The 19,301-nt window shown below is 43.0% G+C and overlaps 2 protein-coding genes across 8 annotated transcripts in view; one reads left to right on the plus strand and one right to left on the minus strand.

The window, feature by feature from the left end:
* Nucleotides 1-11,078, plus strand: part of RBMS2 (RNA binding motif single stranded interacting protein 2) — a 39,032-nt gene extending 27,954 nt beyond the window's left edge. For 4 of the 5 annotated variants that reach the window (XM_054579923.1, XM_054579919.1, XM_054579920.1 and 1 more), the window contains 9 exons: nt 1,703-1,782; nt 1,918-2,027; nt 2,348-2,394; nt 2,566-2,659; nt 8,551-8,628; nt 9,124-9,234; nt 9,857-9,937; nt 10,378-10,463; nt 10,572-11,078. In XM_054579923.1, coding sequence (XP_054435898.1) covers nt 1,703-1,782; nt 1,918-2,027; nt 2,348-2,394; nt 2,566-2,659; nt 8,551-8,628; nt 9,124-9,234; nt 9,857-9,937; nt 10,378-10,458 — 682 coding nt within the window. In that variant the 3' untranslated portion in view covers nt 10,459-10,463; nt 10,572-11,078. The remainder of the gene's footprint in view (nt 1-1,702; nt 1,783-1,917; nt 2,028-2,347; nt 2,395-2,565; nt 2,660-8,550; nt 8,629-9,123; nt 9,235-9,856; nt 9,938-10,377; nt 10,464-10,571) is intronic. The other variant, XM_054579922.1, reaches the window with a different exon arrangement.
* Nucleotides 11,079-16,730: 5,652 nt separating this feature from the next.
* BAZ2A (bromodomain adjacent to zinc finger domain 2A) overlaps nt 16,731-19,301 on the minus strand; it is a 33,505-nt gene continuing 30,934 nt past the window's right edge. For all 3 annotated transcript variants that reach the window (XM_054579926.1, XM_054579925.1, XM_054579927.1), the window contains 3 exons: nt 18,885-19,111; nt 18,626-18,769; nt 16,731-18,542 (listed from right to left, as the gene is read on the minus strand). In XM_054579926.1, the coding sequence (XP_054435901.1) occupies nt 18,377-18,542; nt 18,626-18,769; nt 18,885-19,111 (537 nt within the window). In that variant the 3' untranslated portion in view covers nt 16,731-18,376. The remainder of the gene's footprint in view (nt 18,543-18,625; nt 18,770-18,884; nt 19,112-19,301) is intronic.

Here is a 19,301-nt window from a genome sequence, read left to right on the forward strand (position 1 = left end):
GTCATACTTCTCTGCAATAAAAATATGTATATAAGTTAATTTTTTTCCCAGTGGCCATGAGGCTATATATGTATTAACCCATAAGAAAATCCTCTTCATAATTTTTAGTTCACAGTTGCCCAAAACAATATAAATATATTTAAATATTGATACAAAAATTTCTTATTGGAAATGCTTCTCCTATGACATGAATAAGTATAAGTTTTATTTTGTTTAAATTTTTCTAATTAGGTTGTGTAGCCATCAGTGAATATTGTGTATTGCTGTAACAAGACTGGGTTTAGTATCAGTTCTGTTCCTGTTTTTTGTTTTCATGCTGAGAAACTTTGTTCACATACATAAATAAATGGAAATGGAAAGAGCTTTGTTAAAATAAGAATTCTTTGAATTCCTTTTGAATCATTTGCCAAGAACCAGGATAATCTATCATCAAAATTGATTTTTTTATGTGTCATTTGACACCTTGTTGAGTCTTCCAGCTTCTGTTGGAAGGAAGAATTAGGACCATCTAACTTACCAAAGGGTCACTGCCTTGCCTTGCGTTCTGGGATGAGTGTGAAGCAAATTGAGAGGAGTGGCTGTGAGAGGGGCCTTTGGCTTTGATCACCGATCAGGACCAATTCCTCAGGCAGGTCGGTTTTAGGAAAAAGTTTATGGTTAAGTTGAGGTTCTTAAAGCGATTCTCTTGAAACTCTCTCTGTCTGCTGAGCCTTTTGGAAAGACTAAGGAGTAGGAGTAACCCAACTAAAAACTTCTGCTCTAGGCTCTCTAACATGCAGTTTTCTCTATAAGGTTTCATTTGAGGCCTTTTATAGTGACCGCCTTCATAAGAGTGGTTTATATTTTTAGTGGTTATTGGCATAGAAAGTATACGGAGACTTACTCTAAATATGGAAAGAGAGGAAGATACTGTATTCCATAGATCCTTTCACTTTTTAGAACACATTTATGTAGATTACCTTTTTGATCTGGATAATCCTGTGTAGTGGAGTAGATGATAATTTCTCTAAAGCGGAAATGGGGAATGGGTCCAAAGGGTGTTTGTGCACGTCCTAACTCACAGAGCTTTGGGACGTAAACAGGAGCCGGAGTCCAGATTTCCTGATTCCTTATGCAGTCCTCTTTGCCTAACAAGATACTTTAACTCAGTATTTCCCAACATTGTTTTTTCTATCACTGTGGACCATATAAACCCTGTCTTATTACTGCGTCCTCCTACAGACTTATGAAATCTTAATGATGTTATAGTAGCTCATTAGATGTTGGTAAATAACTAGAAGCAAAAAATAAACATTGACAAATTCTTAGCTTGCGTAGTTTTGTCAGAGTGAGGGAACAATTTCCATTAGGAATTTTGTAATAAAAAGTAATGGTAACAGCCTCTTTTTATTGTGTTTTTATTTATGAACCAGACACAATACTAGGCCCATCCATCAGTATCTTCTTTGGAATATGTATTCATAGCTTAAAGACTTCCATTATTCCTTCCAGGACCCCTTTCGGAGCCTGTCTAGAGAACCTTCTTTAGAAGCCAGGGTTGCCTCTTCAGAATGTCTTGAATTTGTGTGGAGGAAACTCTGTGCTTCTATAGTCACAACTTTCAGAGCATTTGTGGGGCTGGGAACTTAGGGCATTCTTTTTGAACGTAGGGAGAGCACAGATCCTGCAGAAGCTAGAGCCTAACGCCTCTTGTGCTCCTTAGGATGGAGTCCACAGAGAAGTGTGAAGCCATCATCACCCACTTTAATGGAAAATATATTAAGACACCCCCTGGAGTACCAGGTGAGGCATCTGGGAATCAGACTGAGAGGGCCATAGGTTGTTACTTCCAGTGAAGATTCTGGAGGAGTTTGGCATGAGCGTGAGTGGGCTGAGTGAGGTAGGACTCAGCTGCCTGTCTGCTTTCTCTCTTGGCAGCCCCATCTGATCCTTTGCTTTGCAAATTTGCCGATGGTGGTCCAAAGAAACGACAGAACCAAGGGAAATTTGTACAAAATGGACGGGCCTGGCCAAGGACCGGAGACATGGTAAGAGGACTTCTGAGGAGATAGGAGTACTATGGATATTAAAATGGAATGGAAATTACCATGGCCTGATTTCTGTGAACTTAGGTGGCAAGCTTGAGAGCTACAGTTTGTAACCGAGAGAAGCTGGCTACTTAACATGCTGTTCACTGTGGGTCTTGAGTGGGATTTTGCAGCTGCACACCCAGAAAAATTCTGGAACAGCTTGTTCAGACTTCACTTTAATCAGTCGAACCAAATGCATCCCTGCCCTTGACGTCCTGCACTTGCTCCTGTTCTTATCCAAGAGCTTACAATATGAATGCTGTGTTCTTTCTTCATAGGGTGGGATGGCCTTGACCTATGACCCCACTGCAGCTCTTCAGAATGGGTAAGGGTATTTTATATAATCAAGCCAACTGAAAATGATAACAGCCTATGTCCAGGCACTTGGATGTTTCATCTTGATTTTTAAACAGCACTTAGTGGGTGGCTGTGTCTATTAGTGGGAGGCCCTTTCTGATTTCCTGTGACTCCTTACTGATGAGGTTCCTTCCTGCAGGTTTTACCCAGCTCCTTACAATGTCACCCCCAACAGGATGCTTGCTCAGTCTGCGCTCTCCCCATACCTTCCGTCTCCCGTGTCTTCCTATCAGGTATGCTCCTGCCCGAAAAGGGCGTCGTGTATTTTCCCTATCGTTGTGCTTTAAGTAAAGGACTATAAGGCTGGATACTAGTTTGTTTTTCCTTTGAATGCATCACAACAAATAACCTTGCATGAAAGCATTCACATGTGGTCACATTACACTTTATATAGATGTTGTAGGAGCTTTGTCTCACTCTCCGCCCCCTGTCCCCACGAGTAAATCCATATCAATTTACTACTATTTTCCCTATTTTTCTTCATGTGCTTATATACATATGTATATGGTCTCTGGAAGTTACTGTTTAGTTTATTAAAAAATTGACCATATTAAGTATATTTTTCATACTGTACTTTTCTCACCTAACAGTACCTTAAACCAGTGATTCTCCAAGTGTAGTCCCTGGGCCAGCAGTGTCAGCTTCACCTGGGAATTTTTAGAAACAACAAATTCTTGGAGTCCACCCCGGATCTACGGAATGAGAAGCTGGTGATGGGTCCCAGCAGTCTGAGTGATTCTCAGAAGCCCTCTGGGTGATTCTGATGCAGCTAATGTTGGGATCTCTGTTCTCATTATTTTCCTGCTTATTATTTTTTAAAATGATTTTACTTATTTATTTTTAGAGAGGGGGGAGGGAGGGAGAAAGAGAGGGAGAAAAACATCAAGGTGTGGCTGCCTCTCACGCACCCTCCCCAGGGACCTGGCCTGCAACCCAGGCATGTGCCCTGACTGGGAATTGAACCAGCAACCCTTTGGTTTGCAGGCCAGCACTCAATCCATGGAGCCACACCAGCCAGGACTATTTCCTTTTTTAATGGTTGCATTAAAATCGTGCTGGAGACATACCAGAATTCTTTTTCTTTTAATTAAAAAAAATTTTTATTAATTGATTTGAGAGAGAGAGAGAGAGAGAGAGAGAGAGACTGCTTTATTGTTCCACTTATTTTTGCATCTGTTGATTGATTCTTGTCTGTGCCCTGACCAGGGATGGAACCCGCAACTTTGGTGTATCCAGATGATGCTTTAACCAACTGAGATACCTGGCCAGGGCCAGAATTCTCTATCTATACCCCAATGAAGGTCATTCACTTGGATTTCAGTGTTTTTCTGGAACAAATAATGCTTCAGTAACTTTCCTTATGCAGTAAACATCCTCGTACTTCTATGCTTGCATGTATAAGTACTTATGTTTCTGGCGGCTGATGTCCGTGAAGTAGGATATTTATTTGAATTTATGTACTTTCAGTTTTATAAATGTTGCAGGAGTGCTTTTCACAAAGGCTGTGCCAATTCATATTCCCACTAGCAATGTGTGAGAGTAGTACCTGTTTCCCTCCAGCCATGGGTGATATTGCTCTTTTTAATATTTTCCTGTCTTGATGGATGTAAAGTGCATTATGACTTTAATTTGCACTTCCCTGAATGCAGCTTAGATTAAGCATTTTTAATGTTTGTCATATTTTGATTTGCTGTTCTCTGATTGCTTTTCATATGCTTGGCCCAATTTTCTCTTTGATTTTTGTAAATTACAAATATTGATCCTCTGAATGTTATCTTTGTTACAAATGTTTTTTTCCAATGTTTTGTCCGTTGACTTTGTTGTGGTCCTTCAAGCTTTAGCTGTACATCAGGATCACTTGAAGAGCTTGTTAAACCTAGGTTACTGGGTGCCACACCAAGACTACCTGATTCAGTAAATCTAGGGTGGGAGGCAAGAATTTGTATTTCTAACAAGTTCTCGGGTGCTGCTGCTGCTACTGTTGCTCGTCCAAGGACTACACATTGTGAATCACTGTCGTGCCATGCAGGAGTTTAAAATTTGTATGTAGTTAAATATATCTGCTTTTTTACTCATGACTTTTGAATTTCTTGTCTTAATTCAAAAGATCTTCCTAGTCCCTGTATGGTAAAGATAGTCTTCAAGATTTATTTCATTGTTTTATATGTAAATGGATAACCATCAGGAATTTATTTTTGTATATGGTAGAAAATAGGGGTCTTATATTTCCTTTCAAAATGTTAACCAATTGTCCTAGAAGCAAATTATTAAATAACCCATTCTTTTTTTTTTAAAGGAAATTGTTTCATTTACTTTTTTAAAAAAAGATTTGATTTACTTTTAGAGAGAAGGGAAAAGTGGGGAGAAGAGAGGGAGAGAAACATCAATGTGTGAGACAAACATCCACTGGTTGGATGTCCATCAGTTGCGGCTTGTACACCCCCAACCAGATGCTTGGACTGCAACCCAGGCATGTGCCCTGACTGGGAATCAAACTGATGACCCTTTGGTTCTCAGGCCGGCACTCAAGCCACTGAGCAACACCAGTGAGGGCAAAAAATCCATTCTTTTTCCATTGAATTGAAATGCCACTTTTGTCATATAATAAATACTAGGATTTAGCCCTGGCTGGTGTGGCTCAGTGGATTGAGTGCCCGCCTGAGAACCAAAGGGTTGTTGGTTTGATTCCTGGTCAGGGCACATGCCTGGGTTGTGAGCCAAGTCCCCAGTAGGGGACGCAAGGGAGGCAACCTCACATTGATGCTTCTCTCCCTCTCTTTCTCCTTCCCTTCTCCTCTCTCTATAAATAAATAAAATATTTTTTAAATTTATTTATTTATAGAGAGAGGGGAAGGGAAAGAGAAACAGAGGGAGAGAAACATTGATGTGTGAGAGATACATCGATCAGTTGCCAGTTGCTTGCCCCCAACTGGGGACCTGGCCCACAACCCAGACAGATGCCCTGACTGGGTATCAAACCAGTGACCTTTCAGTTACCAGGTCAGCACTCAAGCCACTGAACCACACCAGCCAGGGCTTATTTCTGTATTCTTTATTCTCTCCCAATGATCGTTGTTTCCATTTCTTTTCCAATAATATATTAATTTGATTTCAGTGGCTTTCATAATATGTTCTAATATTTGATAAAGCAAACTCTTCTCCACTCTTTCTTTTTCATACTTTGCTATTTTTTAGCATTTATTCTTCTGTATAAAGTTTGTGGTCATTTTATCTAATTTTTAAAAGTCTCTGAGGATTTTAATTGGAATTACATTAAATATATATATATATATATATATATATATATATATATATTAGTTTCAGAGAATTGATGTTTTTAAAAGTACTAAACTTTTCACCCAAGATAGGGTACTTTTTTCATGTTTTAAAATCTTTTTTTATGTTGCTCAATAAGATTTTAGTTTTGTTTATGCAGGTTTTATGCTTTTCTTGTAAAATATATTCCTAAGTGTTCTATAATTTTTATAAGCATTCTTTTTTAAAAAAATATTTATTTATTTTTAGAGAGAGGGGAAGGGAGGGAGCAGGAGAGGGAGGGCAACATCAGTGTGTGGTTGCCTTCTCGCGCACCCTGACAGGGGGCGAGGGCGGGGACCTGGGCCACAACCCAGGCCTGTGCCCTGACTGGGAAGTGAACCTGCGAGCCTTTGCTTTGCAGGCCAGTGCTCAGTCCACAGAGCCACCCCAGCCAGGTGTTTATTTTTCTTTTTTAAGATTTTATTAAGCATTTCTTAATACACTTATTGAATCACTGAAAATAAGCTATTGATTTATGTTCATCTATTTAGTATGCAGCTAACGTACCAAATCTTCTTATCACTACTAGTATTTTTTTAAGTTGAGTCTCTTAGGTTTTCAAGGGATGCAGCTCTGTCATCACTGCAAAACAGGAGTTTCCCTTCCTTTCCAATTTTACGCCAATTGTGCTCTTATCTAATTGCATTTATTTGACCTTACTATAAGAAAGGTTACTATAATTGCAATGGTTTTAATATTTCTCTGTTTAGGATAATGTTAACAGCTAGTTTTTGGTAATAATATTTAATATATGTAAGTAGTTTCTTTCTAGTCCCTATTTTTACTTTGTGATTTTTAAAAAATAAATGGCTGCTGAATTTTATCAAATGTCTTTTCAGCATCTAGCATTATACAATGACCTTTTTCTTTAATTTTGACTTACGTGTATAGAGTTTCTAATCTTGAATAATCCTTACATTTATGGAATAAACCATACTTGTTTATTATGATGTGTTTCTAACTTCTCATTGCTAATTTTTTTCATTTTAAAATTGAGGTATAATTCACTTACCATAACATTCAAAACATTTTTATCACCTCAGCGAGAAACTTTATACTCATAAGTAGTCATTCGCCATTCTTCTTTACCCCCAGCTCCTAGCAACCACTAATATACTTTCTATGTCTATAGATTGGCCTATTCTAGACATTTCATAATAAATGGAAGCATACAATATACTTGTGCCTGGCTTCTTTCAGTTAGCATGTTCTTGAGGTTTATCCATGTTGCAGCATGTATCAGTACTTCATTCCTTTTTACGACTGAATCATATTCCATTGTATGGGTAACACCTCACTTTGTTATTCATTTATCGGTTGATAGCCATTTGAGCTGTTGCCACCTATGGGCTATTATGAATAAGACCGTATGAATGTGTTAACATATACTTTTATTTTTCTTGAGTATATATCTAGCAGTGGAATTGCTGGGTTGCACAATAAATGTTTAATTTTTTAAGGAACTGCCAGACTGTTTTCCAAAGCTGCTGAATCATTTTACATTCCCACCTGCACTGTACAGGGTTCGGCACAAATAACACCCCTTTTTTATCACAAAATCATAAGCATGTAATCCTGTAACATAACAATATCACACTCAACACACCATATGACATTTTAGGTGAAATGTTCAAATTAAAGCTATAAATTATGACACCCATATTATTACCCTACCAACCACACTCAAGCAGGCCTTACTTCTGCTGCACCCTGATAACGCTTGCTATTCTGTCCTTTTAATTATGATTGTCCTAGTGGGTGTGGAGTGGCACCACATTGTGTTTTGGATTTGCATTTCCCCAGGGGCTAATGATTTTGTGCCTCTTTCATGTGCTTATTAGCCATTTGTATATCTTCTTAGAAAAATATTTATTTAAATCCTTTGCCCATTTTTATTTTTATTTTTTCGGTTTTATATAGAATCAATCGCTATTTTGTTTTTTTTAATAAATACGCAATAGCAATGGCTATGTTCTCACTTCCCTTGTGCAACACCAACATCAGCGACAAACCTCCATATACACGAGAGGGTCTGGGATGGACAGTTAAAATGGGGCATACATGGCATTGAGCTAAGGACAGGGTAAGGCGCTTTGGGGGCTTTCCGAGGGTCAGTGCAGGACAAGAGGAAGGGCAGGTGTTGAATAGTTAGTGGCTTGCCTTGTCCTGTAGGTAGAGAGAAGTTATCTCTGATAATTTCTCATTCTGGGCAAGGCCCCTCATTCAAGTTCTTCTAGAGTTAAATAAAGGGCAAGAGGGGCAGGAGTTTCTCTTGTCGGGTCTCTGTTGTCTTCAGCTCAAAATAACCTGCACACCACAGGGGCACATCTGAAGGTGACTTGTTCTGAACCCCTACACAGGTTAAACTGTTAAGGCTTCGGGCCCCGGGTTGACCATTTTTAAACTGGGTTATTTATTGATATTTATTGAGGTGTAAGTTGCTAATATTTTTTTTAGACCTTATTTATTTATTTCTAGAGAGAGGGGAAGAGAGAGAGAGAAACATTAGTGTGTGGTTGCCTCTCGCATGCCCCCAACTGGGGGCCTGGCCCACAACCCAGGCGTGTGCCCTGACTGGGAATCGAACGGGTGACCCTTTGGTTTGTCGGCCGGCAGTCAGTCCACTGAGCCACTGCAGCCAGGGCAAGAGCTACTGATGTTTTTCAAGCAGTTAATTCTTGGTGTTTCTGTTTTCTGATGGGGCACTCCACCTTTTTGGGGGTTTTATTTGAACATCAGATCCTTGGGCAAAACAATAGTTTCTAGGCAATTAACATTTTTGTTTGTTTATTTTTTCGTGCATTAGAGAGTAACTCAGACATCTCCTTTACAAGTACCTAACCCATCTTGGATGCACCACCAGTCATACCTCATGCAACCTTCAGTGAGTATTCAGAACTGGGCAAATGCCAGAGGCAATTTCATGTAAAGAAGAACACTGGGAAGGGGGCTAATTATATAGGGACGGAAGATGATTTGACACTGGGTGGTGGGCACACAATGCAGTCTAAAGGTTATGTATTACAGACATGTATACCTGAAACCTATATGACCTTATGAAGCAATGTCACTGCAATACATAAAATAAAATAAAAATTAAGAAACACTGGGAATTGATAACAGAGGATGTGGGTGTGAGTTCTGGCTTAGGCCCTTACGCAACCCAGGGATATGACCTTAAATTTTTTGAGTTTGTTATTCTTAGACAGGGATCCCTCTAGACTGATGGGCAGAGTGCCTATTACTGTTGCATAACTGGGTTGCCGCTCATCGCTCATTTCCCAGGATTTTCAAGTGGCCCTGGTAGCCATGAATCACTGCTTCAGGGAGCCTCACAGGACGCTGCCAACTAAATCATGTCCTTTGTCTTTGCCTCTAGGGTTCAGTTCTAACGCCAGGGATGGATCACCCCATTTCTCTCCAGCCCGCCTCCATGATGGGACCTGTCACCCAGCAACTGGGCCACCTCTCCCTCAGCACCACGGCCCCGGTAAAGCGGGACACTTCTGATTATAGACCCCTACCGAGGAAGGAGCACCTGTGCGCTACTTTTCAGCACTAATACTTGTACATGGTGATAAGAACCACTCCAGTGTCATTGAGGGCACACTCAGAATCAGAGATAAACTAAAAATGTAATAATCTATGAGCCAGGAATACAGCCATTATGCTCCCAAGCCCACTCCTTTTAACTGATTCCTACTCACGAAACTAAACAGTATTTCTATCTACATACTAGTTTATCTAAGAGTTCATTCACATTCCCTAGGAATCCTTATCAAAATAGGAACAAGAAAGAAAACTGGATGGAGCTCGTTAGGTTTCCTGTAGGTCTGCTACATTCTGATGTGCACAGGAGGGCTTAGAGGCAGAGAAGGCAGCACATGAGGAAAAGCAGAAGACAGGACAGATGAGAAAAGGAAGTCATTTATGTAGAAGTCTCCCTAAGCCAGCATTCTTTAGGACCACTACCTGGAGTGGTTTGAAAAAGCACAATTAAATTAGAATCTCTGGGGATTGAACAGAGGTATCAGTAGTTTCTAAAGCTCCCCAGGTGCTTTAAATGTAGCCAAGGATCACTACCCTAAGCCTATTGATGTTTTTCATTCTAGTATATGCCAACGGCTGCAGCTATGCAAGGAGCTTACATTTCCCAGTACACCCCTGTGCCTTCTTCCAGTGTTTCGGTTGAGGTGAGAGCTGCATAATCTCTTTGGATTAAAGATAAGAAAATGAACAGAGGCAGATTTTCCCTGTTCAAGATCTTCCTCTCACAATGATGCTAATTCTATGTTCACAAATAGCTGGTTGGTATGTGAAGAATGTGGCAAGGAAAGACTTAGTTTGTATCCTTGAATGAGGCTTTTCCTGACATTTGGCCAGATAGTAAATCCCAGGAGAGTAAATACTGGTGTTTCGTGGGAGGAGAACAGGCTGCTCTAAGTGTTGGGAAAGTAATGCCGCGTGTGTGAGTACCTGTGTGCTGCGTGCACGTGCATATTAACACTGGGGGATGGGAGTGGCTAGGCTGGGGAAAGGCACTCAGGTCTGGGTGGGCTTTAGCCAGGCTGCTTTCCTGGGAGGTGAAGTAAGGGTGCACGGGGCGACTCTCCTGCTTTGGCTGTGGTTGCAGGAGAACAGCGGTCAGCAAAATCAAGTGACTGTGGATGCTTCCTCAGACCATGGGGTCTATTCTTTCCAGTTCAACAAGTAACAGTGGTAAGAATCACATGCTGAGGGGCAGGGTGTGCTGAGCAGCCTGAAGTCAGACAGGGTCTCATGTTTGTCATCCCCCCTTCCCTACTCTCTGGTTTATTTCTCCTTTAGGATTTCCCTCCCCATTTTGTTGAATACAAATGAATCCTTGGAGATGCTGATGGCCCCAGACGCTAGAAGGCTAACCAGGAGACCTAACACTTGGCCATCGTTTTTCACAGGCCTGGGCCTGAAAAGGAGAACTCTGCACTCCTGTCCTCTGCTGTTCCTCCATTCCTGGTGGAGCCCGGGGAAACCGTCACTTTGTGTGTGTGCTGCATTCAAGGAAATCAAAGAAAACTCCTATGTTTCTTTTGCAAAGGAAGCTTTATGTTTTGTTTTTAACTGCAGTATGCTCAGCCCCAACCCCAAAGAGACATGGTACCTGGAGCTTCTTCTCATCTTTATGAAAAACACTTATTGAAGTGTTGAAGTTATTTGGGAAGGCTTAAAAAATATTTTTTGTTGTTATTTCTTCTCTTAAAAAAAAAAAAAAGGTGTGGGGCCAGGACATTGAAGGGGTCCTGCTGTGGGCCCTTCTCACAGAGATTGGTCATGCACTTTTTTGGTGCATGTAATGCAGAGTTTAAAAATTTTGTTTTATAAAGCTCTTAACTCATACATCCTGTCTTTTCTTCTCACATTTTATGCCTTCTTTCTCTCATCCGGATTTTTCTTCTTCTCTTTTCCATACAGCAAAACATGCCTATTTCACCTTTTTACAGTTTTTAATTTTGTGAGTTTCTCTTTTGAATGAAATTTTCATATGGAATTTTTTAGGGCTGGAAAAGGAACAAGGCAGAACACTAAGCATGCGGTGGAAGTGGTTTTTCTTCCCTCTGTCCTGCCACATCCTGTGAGAAAAGACAAGACTTTGTCTTCAGGAAGCAGAGATGTGACCTAGGCTCACTGAAGAGACAATCCCACAGCCCTTGGAAATCATGCTGGAGCCAAATTTGGAAGAAGACTAGGTCTCCCCTTGCAAGTTCCCTTAACGAAGGGTGGACTTAACGGACTTCTGACATTCTTCTCACTGCCAAGGCCAACACCCCCTGAGGAAGTGTCTTCTCTAGCTACAGCTTTTCAAAAATACCTGCTTTCCTGCTTCCTAGAGGATCTTCTTACCTGCTCTGGCCTCAGAGGCCCCTTCTCCTTTGCAGCTGTGACCTTGCTGAATCCACTCAGGCTCCTTCCCCACTGTGGGAGGTTGGTCGCTTCGCTTCTAGACTGGTGGTTCTCATGGAGATAGTTTTGTCTCCTGGAGGCCATTTGGCAATCTCTGGAGACATTTTTGACTGTTGTGCCTGGGGGTGGAGGCTGTGTGCTACTGGCATGCGGTGGCTATAGACTAGGGATGCTGCTAAACATCATGCAGCGCACAGGAACCCAGCGCCCCCAACAAAGAGTTATCCGGCTCAAAATGTCGGTAGCACCAAGGTCAAGAAACCTTGATGGAGATAGTGTTTTCCCTGCCTCCTGATCAGAGGATTTGGTAAATTCCGACTCCAGCCCCGGACACACAGCGCCTTTTGAGACTCCTGCAACTAGCTCAGAGAGACAAAAATGGAGTCCTTGACGTTTCCTCAGGCTTTGACCTTTGACACCTCTGCATACCCTTGAAAGGCTTGTGCTATTATGCACACACACACACATTCAGAGGAATCAAGGCGGGGACTGTTTGGTGTGTGTTGTGCAGGGATAGGAAAGGCAAAGCTGTCCAGGGCAACCTGTCCTGCCTTCATCTGTTTGGGCCTCTCTGCCAGGGAACCAGTAATTTTCCTTCTTGTGGAAAGACAATGGAGCTAGGATAGAAAAGGGCAGTAAATCCCATCTCATTATTTACAGTATCAGGAGTCCTGTAAGAAAAAGCCTGTATCTTCTCTTCAACTCCATCTCCTTCTGCAAGTCCTCACTCTATGCACCTGGAGACAGAGAAGAGCAACCTTTTGCCCACCTTCTAGGAAATGATTCTTCACCTATCTTCTCCCAGTCCCTCCCTTATTCATGGAAGGGAGTTCTGCTCTGCCTCACTTCAAGGTCAGGTGCCTTTCCACCAGACAATCAGACCAAAGGTCAGATGACAGAGACTGGAGAAACAGGTGCTCATTAGGCTGGCTGGCAGGAGAGGAAGGATATGATGTCGGGGGGTAAAGAAGTTTATCAGTTGTACATAAAGCTTGGGCCCAGCTTTCCCTCCCCACCCACCCATCTCAGAATCGAGAGACCAAATGTTCCCTATCCTTAAATTGCCTTTTTGTACATCCTGGGGGTGAGTGGGGGGAAATGGAGAGGATATAAAGTATAAAGAACAAAATTGCCACTGTTAATTTTCTCATGGGTTCTTCCATCCTCAGGAAGGGCTCATCGAATATAAAACAGCCCCAAGCTCAATAACCTTCTAGAAGGGTTTAGCTGGGCAGGTGGCTCATTTCCTACTTAAGGACAGGACACTGCAGATTTCTTGTCAGTGGCTTTGAGGAAAGAGAGGAAACAGATCTAGAATCCTGTTCATTTGATAGTAGCTTGGAGGAGCCTTACCATGTGAGGTGATATGCAGTGGGGACCTTTCACACACGGAAACTGTTGATGTCACTGCTGCCCCTGCTCTGCCTCCCAGACCTGGTTCTGTCTCTGTATTTAAAAAAAAAAATGTTTAAATGTCTGTGACTTTGCTTTGTTAAATTCTGAAACGACCTTGTGTGTTCTCCTCATGTGAATCTACTTCATGAATTGTCGCGTGTTTCCGGTTTAGGCAAGGTTGGTTGGTCACGGGAAGTGATGGGGAGCCTGGAGTTATTTTGGTGGTGGTTAATGACAGCGTGGAACTTTTTTGGTGTTTTGGGGTTATGCTCATAATACCTTCCCCTAGTTGTTAGTTCATTTCTAACAGTTCAAACATGGGTGAGTGATTAGATAAAGGAGGGAAGGAATGAGGAATACTGTTTCTCTCATGAAATAGCCTTGTGGTGCTACGGGGACTCTAAGGGAGCCTTCGACTTCACAGCCTAGGGCCAGGCTCTTTAAACATCACTGCCTAGTGTTTTCTCAATTGTCTCCTTGGAGCCCAGGTGATAGTTTCTCTTCACCTCTCATCTCCACTCATTACATATGCTCCTAACATCCTTAAAATATTTTCGTACTTTGTATTTTTGTTTTCAGTCAAATAGAACATACTCAAGTACCTTCCTCAAATGGTATAGTCCTTTACTAGGCTCAGAGCCTGCCTGTCCCACCTCATGCCAGTGTCACTACTGTTCTCACACTGAGCAGATGCTAGGCTGACTAGACTTTTTGGAGTTTGGGGAGAGGTTAGGGAAGATGTGGGAATGATGGTGGGTTGAAATGTTATTTTTTAACCAAAGAATTTGAAGATCTGCCCTGACTTGGAAGCCTGGTGGCTCTGAAGCAGTAGCCCTTAGATAAGGGTCATAGGAAGACATCAACTTGCCCTGAGGGTGAAAGGTTTTGCTATGCTACAGCCCATCCTGGGTTAAGCCACTTCAAGCCAGTTTCATTTCAACTTATGATCAGTGAGCTCGTTCATCCCCTTGGTACCTGCAATGCTTACTCCCTGCTGCTTCAGTCTCAACCCTTTGGGGGCTTACATGCCGGTTGGTACTTTGCAGTGCAAAGGTGCTGTGAGAGGATTTGCTGGAATGGAATGTTGTAGTTATTTCTGGGCAGAAATCTAGTTTTCTTGCGGGGTGGGGGGGTGGGGGTTAGGGAATATCATTGCTGCTCTTGCACATGTGCTCCACCTTCTGGAAGAGCAGCAGCATTGTACTCTCAAGGCTACTTTGACCTTCTTATTCAAGGAGAATAAACTTGGATGGGTAATCAGGTCTACACTTGTCCCCAGGCTCTCTGATACATTAGCTTCAGAGAAAAGGGTGGATTTCATGAAAGGCCAATCTGTAAGGGCTAGGGCTTAAATCTTGTGCCTTGTCATACTGATTCTTCCCAATTCCCTCTTAAGCCAACTACTCCATTTCTATGCTTAATTGCATTTTAGGTCCTTCCAAGTATTAGCAGATCGCTCATAGTTACTCAGCTTCCACCCCTTCCTTTCATAGGAGGAACCAAGGCATAAGCACCTGGTTTACATATTTCCTTTATGACTTTGACTGAGGGGGCTGAAAAGGTTCATGATCAAGTGCAAAAGCTCTTTTGGTTGTTTCTGGTTACCTTAGAGTTGTGTGAGCTCTTTAGTTAGGTCTTGCTGTAGTAGGCCAGAGAGTAAACTGTATAAATGATGATCTGGCCTAGGATATTAACTGATGCTTGGAAGTCACCCCCAGGAACACCAACATTGGAGCAAAGCTCAGAATTTAGGAAGATGAATTGGCCAGTGGCTGCCATATAGCTAGGAAGGTAAGCAAGCACCAAAGAGGGCATTTGTAATTTTCATAGGGCTGGAAGTAGATGTTCCTTCTTCATCTCATTCCAGTTAGTTTAGAGGGTTCACCAAAATAAAACTTCTAGCCCAGAGGGTGGTAAGATTTTCTAGCCTGAATAAAGTCCTCACCCCAATACTGGTGTCTTATCCCCGAACACATTGTTTTTGGGTGGTGAGTGTTCTCTTGCATGCACTTATCACCTTGGACAGGAAAAAAGTTTAATTTATATTCAAGCACATTTTGTACATTTTTCCTTTATCCAGAGGCTTCTGGTTTTATCCTTTTCCCATGTCGATGCCAATGCCTCCCATCTAGTTTACTCTTCCTTTTCTGATCCTTGGTATTCTCCTGTTCCTTCCCTACAATTTGTAAAGCTTCATTTTGTCTTATTCAACCTTTGTTTTGAAATAAAGCACAAACATCTACCTCCTGGTGTCTTATCCATGGGTGAAAGCTGGGAAGTGGGTAATGGGCCCATGCTTGCTACTATGAGAATACAGGTGGCAGCTTAGGAAGCCAAAGTCGTGTCTCATGAGGGAGGACCAGGCAGTGGATCCCACGTTGCCCCAGCACCTTGGCCAGAGGCACTAAGACCCCAATCCATCCAGAGAGACATTCTGCCCTGGATACCACCTATGCAGGAAAGGCCATGCTTGGAAGTTTGGGATCACTCTGGATGATTAAAGGCATATTGCTGTCCTGCCTGCTATCTCCTGCACCAAACCAGTCATACTTTAATATCCAGCGTTCCCCTTAGGCAAGTGAGAAAACCTTCGTTGAGGGAGAAGATAAACACACAGAGTCTTCTGAATCTCTATCAAATGTGGTTTTTATTCAACTGACAAGCACTTTTCTACAGCTGCACTTGTGGAACATCACATGGCAAAAACAGGAGTTTTTTTCTCTAGACTTTTTTTTCCCTTTTTTAACCTTATTAAAAATGAGATTGGTCCTAAAAATATAGAAAGAAATAAATTTAAATTCACAAAAAACTGTACATTATCAAAAAGTCACTAAAACACCACATTTGGTTATATAAAAAGTCAAGTCCCTTCTGATGTAAAAGGAACATGGAAACTTGTTGGTGTTGATGGTGTGGTTTCTTCCTGTTACCAGACTGATAGGGGGAGGGGAAACAGAAGGGTAGGGGGTGGGTTCTTTTTTTTAACCTGCCTTCCCTACCAAATACTCTTATTTATCAAGAAAAGAAAATCCACCTAGCTCAAGGGGCAGTGAAGATGAGGAAAGAAAAGTGAGAAATGGCCCCTTTGATCATGCCCTACCCCACCCCCCTTTCAGCCCCCACACTTCTTCAAACTGAGGCTAGGACTCCACCCCACCTTAAGAGTGCCTGGTCCCTAGGGAAAGAGATGGAGCTGGGAGAGGAACACAAAAGTAGGAACAATCGAGATTTCACTCCCGTCCACCTTGCCTCCAACAATAAAATTAACCTAGTACATTTTATACCAGGGGAAAACTGCCATGGGGAAAAAAGAAGAGCCCCCAACTATAACAGTTTCAAACATCTGACTAACACAAAGTTTGTTACAGCGCAGTTATTTAGATAAAATATAAATATTTATGCATAATATAAAGTCAATTCAAATATTCTTCAATCCACCTCTTATTTAAAAGCAAAAAGAAAAGTCTCAAATAAAATTAAAACTTTTGAGGTTTATCTGACAGAAAAGGCGACTTTAGAAATAGGCTAAGGGGGAGAAGGGGCATAAAGGAATAAGGGGCTGCCCCAGGACCTACACTGCCCTCCCCCCAGCCCCCTCAGTGGCTATTCAGTGCTGCCAGAAGTACAAGGAATGCTCCATCTCACCTGGCAACCCCCCCACCCCCCGCCCCCCACCAATGGAACATTTCCTGGGTGCCTTAGCTCTCTGCTTGGGCCAGCCAGCAGCCACCTCCCCAGTGCAAGTACCCGTAATTTCTGATGGGAGGGGCTCTGCTGAGCAGGAAAGCAGGGGGCCAGGGGCCCATGGCTAAAGCTGGGAGTTAGCTTTCCTCTCACATGTTGGGGCTTAACTTGGGCATAGTCACATGTAGGGCAGTGGTGGACCCCAAACCCCTCCTCCCTACTCTCTTGTGCTCCAGGGTCTCTGCTGCTGGGGAAGGGGTCCTGGGGTATGAAGAAGATAAGGGAAGGAAAGCACAACTAAACCCACAGAAGCTCATGGGATTAGGAAAGATCCAGTTCTACCCCTCTCCCTGCAAAAGCTAGGACTCAAAGCTACTGAAAGGAGAGGGAGTTCCTGCTGAAAGATTGCACAGTTTAGAGGCTGGAACAGAAATGACTGGGAGAGAGAGGAGTGAGACAGCCTTGTACCCAGAAAAACTGTTCCTGTGGTTTCCCAAAGACAAAAAATTATGATGGTTTGAAATACTGGGAAAGGTGGGAATAAAAACAGGTACTTGGGGAAACTGAATGGATGCCTTCAAACAATACAGGGGCACAATTTACAGCTTGCGCGCGCTCGCTCTCTCTCGCACACACTCTAACACACACACGCACACACATGCCTCTCTCAGGCCAGTTGATTGCTACCTGGCCTCCATCTTGGGGTGTGCCCAAACTCAGCAGTAGTTGTCCCTGAGGAGTTCCCAAGAGGGAGGTTTGGGTAAGCGGTGGGGGAAGGAGGCGGCAAGGCCCAGGTTCCACAGTGCCTCCCTGCCCTCTCCCAGCTACCGAGTTTCAGAAAAGGCTAGAAACTCAGCATGTGAGGAGTATTCAACATTACAGAGGGGACAGCTATTGGCAGAGGATGAGGACAGAGAGAAACAGGGACCACTGAATCTTTTTTCCCTTTGAAAGGAAAAAAGACTTGGAAAAGGATGAAGGAACCCGTACACGATAGTTTTACATTATTGGACGACAGAAAATCTAAAGGGGGACGGGGAGGGAAGGTGAAAAATTGAGACAGAAGTGAGAAGCAGGGGAGGGACTGAACATGGAAGCAGCATGTTCAGGGCCCGGTGTCCGGCTCGACACACTTGGGAATTAAGTCCACTTTACTGGCCGTCACTGCGGGTCCACACACAGTACAGAGTGTTTCTCGGTTTCACACATTCACTAGAACTATTGCTATTGTTAAATAGCCCCAGAATGCTGGGGCATGTACAGGGAAGGAGAGGAAACTGGGGGGAGGAAGTAGGGACTTCTTTCCTCCTCCTCATTTTTAATTAGGAAATAAAACAGAAAGGAAAAATTATTTTTTCTTTCTTTCTTTTTTGGCTTTTAGTCCAGAAGGACCTCATCACTGCCCCTCTTATTTGAGGAACAAGAGGAGGAAAGGGAGAAAGGGTGTAGGGACAAGGGGATGTGGGTGCTGCCAAAGGTAGGGTCAAATATCAGGGATATATCTCTGACTTGAGTCTAGACCTAGGGCAGCATCAGCAGGTGAGAATGGCAGGGTATTTTTTTGTTTGGAGGGCAGGGGGAGATGCCACAGGTGACTCCCCACCACCCTTGCCTCACAGATTTGCCTGTTTTCCCTGATAAAACTCCTCCCAGCGGCTCTCAAAGAAGCGTCGCATGATGTGCCCGGCTTTGCCCACTTCCGAGTCATCCTCATTGAAGGTCTGGCAGTTGTCAAAGACCAGGAGCGCATCAGCCGCAAACTCCTCTGAGCTGGTGTACCTGGGCAGGGGTAGAGGCCACTGTGAGTTGGGCAGGAGTTAGAGCAGGAACAGAGGGGCCAGGAGTTGCTGATGTCTACTTACCCTCCCCGGAGCAGCCGCTCTCGCATGGTGGAAAAATCCATAGGGTTTTTGATAATGCGCCGGTACCCACTCACTAAACGTGGGTTCACAGGCTCCAGAAAAGGCCAGGCTGCATCATGGGACTCCATCTCCATCAAGATAATCCTACCATAAAGGGGATAGTGATGGCTGTATCTCAGAAGCAAATATACTGACCCTTCCCCCAGCTCTTTACTCTGGTGAAGTACAGCCAACTATTTCCAGAATTTACTCAACTCACTCGCAAAATGTGAGATCATTATGATGGTTGCGCATGGAGAGTCGCCGCCGCTTTGAGGGGGACAGCCCTTCTTCCAAGTACCGTGGCACTGCTGGGCTTTCTCGGCCCCTTGACAATACCCGGCGTTGGCGGCCATCACTCTCTGGCAAGTTCAGCACATAACTACTTTTCCGCTTCTGGCCTCGTTTTGGGAAACCAGGCTTCTGAGTGAATTCTCCCTCTACCTGCTAAGGATAGGAAAAAGATGAGATGAGCAACATCTGGAGATGTACTCAGCTTGCTCTCCAGTTTATTACAATCCCTACATGTCTAACTGTGATTGAGAAGGCTTCACGCATAAGCAAGGATGTGCCTTTATTCATATAACCCAATAAGGTGGGTAAAAGGTAAAGTATAATCATTCCCATTTTATATCAG

The sequence above is a fragment of the Pteronotus mesoamericanus genome, unplaced genomic scaffold (genome assembly GCF_021234165.1).
Source record: "Pteronotus mesoamericanus isolate MK-2021 breed Mesoamerican mustached bat unplaced genomic scaffold, CSHL_Meso_final contig_56, whole genome shotgun sequence".
NCBI lineage: Eukaryota > Metazoa > Chordata > Mammalia > Chiroptera > Mormoopidae > Pteronotus > Pteronotus mesoamericanus.